This window comes from Eimeria maxima, genomic scaffold (genome assembly GCF_000499605.1).
Source record: "Eimeria maxima Weybridge genomic scaffold, Emw_scaff323, whole genome shotgun sequence".
Lineage (NCBI taxonomy): Eukaryota > Apicomplexa > Conoidasida > Eucoccidiorida > Eimeriidae > Eimeria > Eimeria maxima.
The window spans coordinates 5,001-12,677 of record NW_013563808.1 but is presented as its reverse complement, the minus strand read 5'-3'; the positions used below and the strand labels follow the sequence as shown (position 1 = coordinate 12,677).

Sequence of the window (7,677 nt, the reverse complement as noted above, 5' to 3'; positions counted from 1 at the left end):
TTTTTTTTTTTTTTTTATTTATTTATTTTATTTATTTTATTTTATTTATTTATTTATTTATTTTTTTTTTCTTCTTTTATATTGTTTTTATATGTTATATCTATTATACGTAAATATATATATACATATACTATATTATATATATGTATATGTATATATATATATATATATATATATAATTATATATATATTATGTATATTTGTATACAGATAGGAAAGGAGACAGATAGATAAGAAAGAGAGACAATTAAACCCTAAATCAATAAAAGGAGACAAAAGGAGACAAAAGGAGACACTTAGATAAATAATAATAATAATTAATAATAATAATTAATAATAATAATTAATAATAATAATTAATATTTATTATTATTATTTATTATAACAAGAGCTGTACATAAATAAATAAATCCCTTTCTTATTATCTTTATTTCCCTTATTATTATTATAATAAAAATAAATAAATAAATAAATAAATAATAAAGGTAATAAATAATCCTCTTGCTGCTGTTAATAGACAACAAGATCGTCGCCACTGCTGTGCTGCAGATGCAGCTAAATACCACCACGAGGGTTTAGGGTTTAGGGTTTAGGGTTTAGGGTTTAGATAGATAATTCAATAGCCCTAATAAAAGAAGAAGAAAAAAGAAAGAACAAAGAAAGAAGAAAGAAGAAGAAAGAAGAAGAAAAAGGAAGAAAAGGAAGAAGAATTATTATTTGCTGCTGCTAATGCGGAGAAAAGACAAGAAAATTTAAACGAGGTGTACGTACACTGCAACAAAACCCCACAATGTGCAGCGCAGCAGCATGGTGTCTGGCACCTAACACCTTGTGCTGCTGCTGTTGCTGCTGTTTTTGTTGCTGCTGCAGCTGCAGCTGCTGCTTTCCTGTTTTGCTGCTGCTGCTGCTGCTGTTGTTGTTGCTGCTGTTGTTGCGGCGGAGCAGGAAGGAGGTAAGAAGGGGAGAAGGAAGAGTTGTGCTGCAGCAGCTGCTGCTTTTGCTGCTGCTGCTGACTCGTGTGTTTGCTGCTGCTATGGACAGACAGGTTCCTTGACGCAATACTACTAACAGCAACAGCAGCAGCAGCAGCAGCAGCAGCAGCAGCTCAAAAGCAGCAGGCTGAGTAAGGAGAGGTAAGGGGAAGCAGAGCAGCAAGAGAATGTTAGGGATAAATAAGAAGGAAAAGGAAGGCAATAAATATTTATTGTTGTTGTTTCTTGTGCTGCAGCAGACTGAGCAGCAGTAGCAGCAGCCGCAGCAGCAGCAGCAGCAGCAGCAGCAGCTCAACAAAGTGTCGATGCTGCTGCTGGTTACTGCAGCAGCAACAAAAAGAAGTTTGCTGCTCCTGCAAATAGTATGAATTAACTTCGTCAATGTAAGGATTAAAAGGGACTAAATAATACCATACTTTTGCTGCTGCTGCTGCTGCTACTGCTCCGGCTGCTGCTGCTGCTGCTGCTGCTCCTGTGAAGCTGGACTAGCGATAAGCTTCCGTTGAGTGCCTTCATGCAGCAGCAGCAGCAGCAGCAGCAGCAGCAGCAGCAATTAACTCCTTTATATTTATTTATTCTTTTTATATTTAAATGTCTTTTCTTTCCCTTTAATTATATTATATAAAAGCAGCAGCAAAGGATATATGTAACACACTCATGCTGCAGCAGCAAGCGCAGCAGCAGCAGCAGCAGCTGCTGCTGCTGCTGCTGCTGCTGCTCCTTCCCCAGGGGGCTGACACAGGGGCAAAGAATAAATAAAATATAATTGTTTACAATTACTATTGTTATAAAAAATAGATCTATTTGTTCTTTTATAATAAACAATAGCAGCAATAGCAGCAACAATAGCAGCAGCAATAGTAGCAGCAATTGTAGTAGTAGCAGCAGCAGCAGCAGCAGCAACGCGGGAGAGGGGGGCCCCCGTCGGCTGCTGCCTTTTATGCAGCAGACCCCACAGATCATAGACTTCTCCTTCTTTTCTTCTCTCTATTTTATTGTATGGGGCCCCCATCTATAGAGACACCCCTTACTATAAGATTATCTCTGCTGCTGCAGTAATAGCAGCAGCAGCAGCTGCAGCAGCAGCTGCAGCAGTTGCACTCCCGTAGCAGCAGCAACATTTTAAAGAAACAGCAGCAGCAACAGTAGTAGTAGTAGCAGCAGCAGCAGCGCGAACATCCTAACGCAAACACACAGGGCAGCACCTACAACAACAACAACAGCAGCAGCAGCAGCAACCTGTCCCCCGAGGGAGCTAGGGGCCCCCGTCCCTTTTGCTGCTGCTGCTGCTACTTTTGCTGCTGCTGCAGTTAGTCTCCATAAGGAAAAACGAGGGAAGGGTCTCAACATTGAGACTCATTTGCTGCTGCTGCTGCTGCTACTGCTGCTGCACCTCGTCCTCTTGTATTCGCCGACCTCCGTCATCCATGGGAACCGCAGCAACGGATGCTGCAACGGAGACGCAGCAGCAGCAGCAACAGCCGCAGCAGCAGCAGTTCTGCTTCCTTGGCGGCAGCTAATAAGGTTAGGGGCCTCCCCTGCTGCTGATAGAACGGTCTTAGGGACACATGGGGGTATTGGGTACAGGAGACGATTTCCCTAGGGGCCCTCATGCAGCAGGTGCAGCGGCATCAGCAGCAACAGCAGCAACAGCAGCAGCAGCAGCAGCAGCAGCAGCATCAGCAGTAAGAACAACATCATCAGCAACAACAGAAGAGGAGGCAGCAAACCCACAACGTTCGGGGGAAAGAAAACGATCCCAGGATCGGGATCGACCTCGGGATCGATCCCCAGAAAGGAGACGATCCCGGGATCGATATTGGGATCGATCCCCAGATAGGAGACGATCCCGGGATCGATCGCGGGATCGATCCTGGGACCGACGTACCCACGAGGTCCGATCCCCAAGAAGGCGATCCCCAAGGAGACGATCCCCGTATAAACGGCCCTCCCCTGAGAGACAAGAACCCCACAGATCCCCGCGGGATCCACAAATGCGGAGACGATCCCAGGAGAGACGATCCCAGGATAGACGATCCCAACACAGGGGCTACTCGCCGTCTTATAGGCACAATCCGTCCCCTAGACGATCCCCAGGACGATCCCACAGAATCTCACCGGGGAGGAGACGATCCCCAGAGAGACGACCCCACAGGATATCGCCGGGGCGGAGACGATCCCCAAGACGATCCCGATCCCGAGATGGCCGCTGGGACACTCAACAGGTCTCAAGAGGAGGTTGGGCGTCTCCAAGAGAACGATCCCCGGGGAGACGATCCCCGGGGAGACGATCCCCGGGGAGACGATCCGTAGAGCGCCATACACGGAGATCACGATCCCAAGATAGAGGCTGGGGAACGCATGTGCGAAGACGATCCCCAGGGAGACGATCCCCGGGAAGACGATCCCCATGGAGACGTTCCCCAGAAACCCACCATGAGGAGCCGCAGCAACAACAGCAGCAGCAGCAGAAACAACCGGAATGCTCATCAGCAGCAGCAGCAGTAGCAGCAACTGCAGCAGCTGCTGCGAGGTGGATCGAGCGAGAGGGGCAAAGGCTTAACTCTAAGGACGTAGCACCTCAGTATAAGGGCGGCAGCAGCAGCAGCAACAGCAGCAGCAGCAACAACAACAGCAACAGCAGCACCAGCAGCAGTGACAAAGAGTGGGGCAGCACTAGGCGACAGACCTCATGGCACCCGGAGCAGCTGCAGAGACAGCAGCAGCAGCAGCAACAACAACAAGATCAGCAGCAACAGCAGCAGCAACAATCTGCATCAGCTAAGAGGCTCAACTCGGCGGGAGACACGTCTTGGAGCAGCGGGATCGCGAATGCTGCAGCAGCAACAGGTTCAGGAGCAGAAGCAGCAGCAGCAGCAGCAGCAGCAGCAACAGAAACAGCAGCAAAAAGGCAGACAGAGGCCGCCCGCCCCTCCTCAATTGAGGAAGGAGCAGCAGCACGGCGACACTGGCAGCAGCTATCGGATGCGCAGCAGCGTCAACAGCAGCACCAGCAGCAGCAACAAGTGTTGCAGCAGCAGCAGCAAACGCAGCAGCAGCAGCAATCCCAACTGCGACGAGAACAGCAGCGGCAGCAGCGAGACGCAGGGTTTCCCGCAGCAGGGGATATGCAGCAGCGGGCAGTGCAGCAACGGCAACTAGGGAAGCAACAACAACAGCAGCAACAACAGCAGCAGGCGCAGCAGAAGCAGCAGCAGCAGCCGCAATTGCAGCAGAAGAGAGATGAAGTGCTGCGGAAGAGGGAAGTGTTGATGCGTGGAGAGGGTGCAACAGCAGCAACAGCAGCAACAGCTGCTGCTGCTGCTGGAGGTACTGCGGCAGCAGATGAAGCAGCTACTGCTACCCCTGCAGCAGCATCTCAGGAAGCAGCAGCAGCAGGGGGGCAGACAGCAGCAACAGCAGCAGCAGCAGCAGCAGCGGCAGGTGGCGAAGATTTGTGCTGCTTCCACAGAACTCATGGTATAAGCAGCAAGGCGTTATCAGAACCATCCGCAGCAGCAGCAGCAGCAGCAGCAACAGCAACAGCAGCAGCAGCAGCAGCACGGAGACAGTGCAGTATTAAACAAATGCTGAGAAATACAAACATAAGGGCGCAGCTGTCTCTCTCTGATGAGGGTGCATGCAGCGGCCCTCTTGATGAGGATACAGAAGCAGCAGCAGCAGCAGCAGCAACTGCAGCAGCAGCAGCAACCGCAGCAGGAGGGACACTTGAGGAGATACTTTCTCTCTGTAATCAAACGCAACAGGCAGCACTCCCACCTGTCCCCTCTGTCTACCCGGATATTCCTGCTGCTGCTGCTGCTTCTGATAAACAAGATGGCCCTTCTGCTGCTGCTGCTGCAGACAGAGAAGCAGCAGCAGCAACAACAGAGAGCGAGGCAACAGTGAGAGAAAATGTGGCAGAAGGGGATGAGCTATTCGCTGCAGCAGCAGCAGCATGTAGGCAGCTGCTTGCAGTGCCTGCTGCTGCAGCAACAGCAACAGCAGCAACAGCAGCAGCAGGATCGAGATCCAATACTGCTGCTGGTGCTGCTGCTCCCCTCCCCAACAGCCGCAGCGTGACAGGAGGGAGCGGCAACAAGGGCACAGCAGCAGCAGCAGCCGCAGCAGGGGCTGGCAGCAGCAGCAGCAGTCGCCCCGCAGGAGGAAAGCCGACGCAGGCTGCAGGTTCACCTTCGAGAGCAGCAAACGCAGCAACAAGTGCAGCACCAACTGCTGCTGCTGCTGCTGCTGCTCGGTTGGTGCGTGCTCTTGCAGCAAATGCTGGTGTTGCTGCTGCTGCTGCTGCGCTGCACCCCGAAGCAGCAACGGAAGAAGCAGCAGCAGCAATAGCCTCTGCTGCATTAAAGGGAGTCTTTGCTCCTCGTTGCAGGTACACCCAACAGAAGCAGCAGCAACGAAAGCAGCAGCAGCAACAACGGCAGCAGCAGCAGCAGCAGCAGACCGGAGAAGACAGCAGCAGTTGCCTGTTGCAGTCCATGCCAAGTATAGCAAGCGTGCCTTTGTTCTCTGAGCGTAGCCACACATCCCCCTCAGCAGCAGCAGCAGCAGCAGGAACAGGAGGAGCAGGAGCAGGAGCAGCAGCAGCAGCAGGAGGCCGGCGTCCCCCTAGTGTGTCTCCTGAGGAAGGAGGAGTATCTAAATCATCATTAGGAGACACAAGATTTGTAACAGGAGACACGGGAGTTTGCGGTGTATTTGCTGCTGCGCATGCATTTGAATTAGGAGGTTTTGCTGCTGCAGCAACTTTGCTGCAGCTGCATCCTTATGATGCTGCTGTTGCTGCAGCAGCAACAGCAAATGGTGATCTATTTCTTCTTGATCTAGCAGGTCTCCGTATCCGTTCCCTGTTACTCCCTCCCCCCCGCAGCACCACCTCTACCACCAACAACAAGTGCAGCAGCAGCAGCAGCAGCAGCAGCAGCAGCTTAGCCTGGTTTGCTGCTCAAGGTATAGTTGCTGCTGGCAGCAGCAACGGCAGCATTCATCTCTTTGATCCGCGAATAGGGAAACAAATAAATCAATGGAGGGCACAAAAGGGACCCGTTAATTCTCTACAATCTATAGGACCTTATGGTACCTCGTGCTGCTGCTGCTGCTGCTGCTGTTGTTGCAGCTGCTGGTGATGGTCTTGTTGTTGTTGTTGTTGCTCCTGCTGCTGCTCTTTGTTGGTGGTGCTACTGTTGCTGTTGTTGCTCTGGGTCATGCTGCTGCTCATTCTCCTGTTTCTGCTGCTATTGCTGCTACTGTTGCTGCGCGTGAGGCCAGTAGTAACTCATCCCCCCCTGTTGCTGCTGCTGTTGCTGTTGCTGCTGTTGTGTGTATTCAGTGTGTATGTCTGCTTCGTCATCTGAATCTTTTATAAATTTTTGGGATCTTCGTCTCCCCCCTCGGGATCGACTCGATCCCATCGATCCCACCGATCCCAGCGCCTGGTGGTGGGGTGGGGGGAGCAGCAGCAGCAGCAGCAGCAGCAGCAAAAATGGTGTCTTATCTTCTTTACGATTTGAGGATGGTATCTCTGCTGTTGCTGTCTCTCCTGATGAATCCTGTCTTGCTGCAGCAACACTAGGAGGAGATGTAGCGGTAAGACTTAGGGTTTAGGGTTTAGGGTTTAGGGTTTAGGGATTAGGGTTTAGGGTTTAAATGATCATTCATGGGGATTACTTACGATTTAGATGTTGTGATGGTTTATGGTTGAGATGCTTAGGATTTACTATTTAGTGTTTAGTGTTTAGGGTTTAGGGTTTAGGGTTTAGGGTTTAGGGTTTAGGGTTTAGGGTTTGTGTACAGATACTATCATTACCTATATCTATGAATCCTTGTGAGCCTTTATTATCATTTCCTTCTATAGAAGAATTAACATTTTATTCTTCTCTTTTTTTTACCCCTAATGGTAGATCTATTTGTCTTATAGGAGAGAGACAACATTCACAAAGATTAAGAGAAGCAACAGGTACTCCTGCTGCTACTGTTGCTGCTGCTGCTGCTAATGCTGCTGCTAATGCTGCTGTTGTTGCTGCTGCTGCTTCTTTCTACACTTTATACGAGTCTCCTACGCATCCTCTGTCTTCTCCTCTGTTGCTGCTGCTGCTGCTGCTGCGTCTCTTGCTGCTGCATGACTTGTCTCTCATAATGATCCTACTGCTGCTGCTGCTGCTGCTGCTGCTGTTGCTGCTGCTGCTGCTGCAGGTCTTCTGTCTCACCCTGTATGTGAGTTATGGGACTTACATGATACAAGTTATAGAGCACAGATGTCTGTATGGGGATCGTCTTGGGATCGTCTCCGTCCCTACCCCACACCTCCAGGGAGGAGGAGACGATCCCAAGACGATCCCCATAAAGAGAAATCGTCTCCCCTCTTCTCCCTCCCTAACTGTCTCTTCCCTCAAATTCTAGCTGTCCAAACCAGCAGCAGCAGCAACAGCAGCAGCAACAGCAGCAGCAGCAGCGGCAGCAGCAACAGCAGCAGCAATCCTTACCGTATTTTCCTTAATACAGCATTTGCTGATGAGGCAGAAGACAGCACTGCTGCAGCAAAGGAGACACCTTATGACAGCCCAACAGCTCCTACTGCAGCAGCAGCAGCAGCAACAGCAGCAGCTCCTACTGCATCTTCTGCTGGATCTGTCTCTGCAGTATCGCCACCATCAACAGCAGCAGC

The 7,677-nt window shown here is 50.3% G+C and overlaps 1 protein-coding gene across 1 annotated transcript in view; it reads left to right on the top strand.

Moving 5' to 3' along the window:
* Positions 1-2,560: 2,560 nt before the first annotated feature.
* EMWEY_00028330 (hypothetical protein, conserved) overlaps positions 2,561-7,677 on the top strand; it is a gene marked incomplete at both ends in the record, with an annotated part of 5,680 nt that continues 563 nt past the window's right edge. Inside the window, 6 exons of the mRNA XM_013478224.1 lie at positions 2,561-2,677; positions 2,829-3,301; positions 3,394-5,963; positions 6,343-6,599; positions 6,807-6,837; positions 7,206-7,677. The exon at positions 7,206-7,677 is cut by the window's right edge and continues 68 nt beyond it. Of these exons, the coding sequence (XP_013333678.1) occupies positions 2,561-2,677; positions 2,829-3,301; positions 3,394-5,963; positions 6,343-6,599; positions 6,807-6,837; positions 7,206-7,677 (3,920 nt within the window). The remainder of the gene's footprint in view (positions 2,678-2,828; positions 3,302-3,393; positions 5,964-6,342; positions 6,600-6,806; positions 6,838-7,205) is intronic.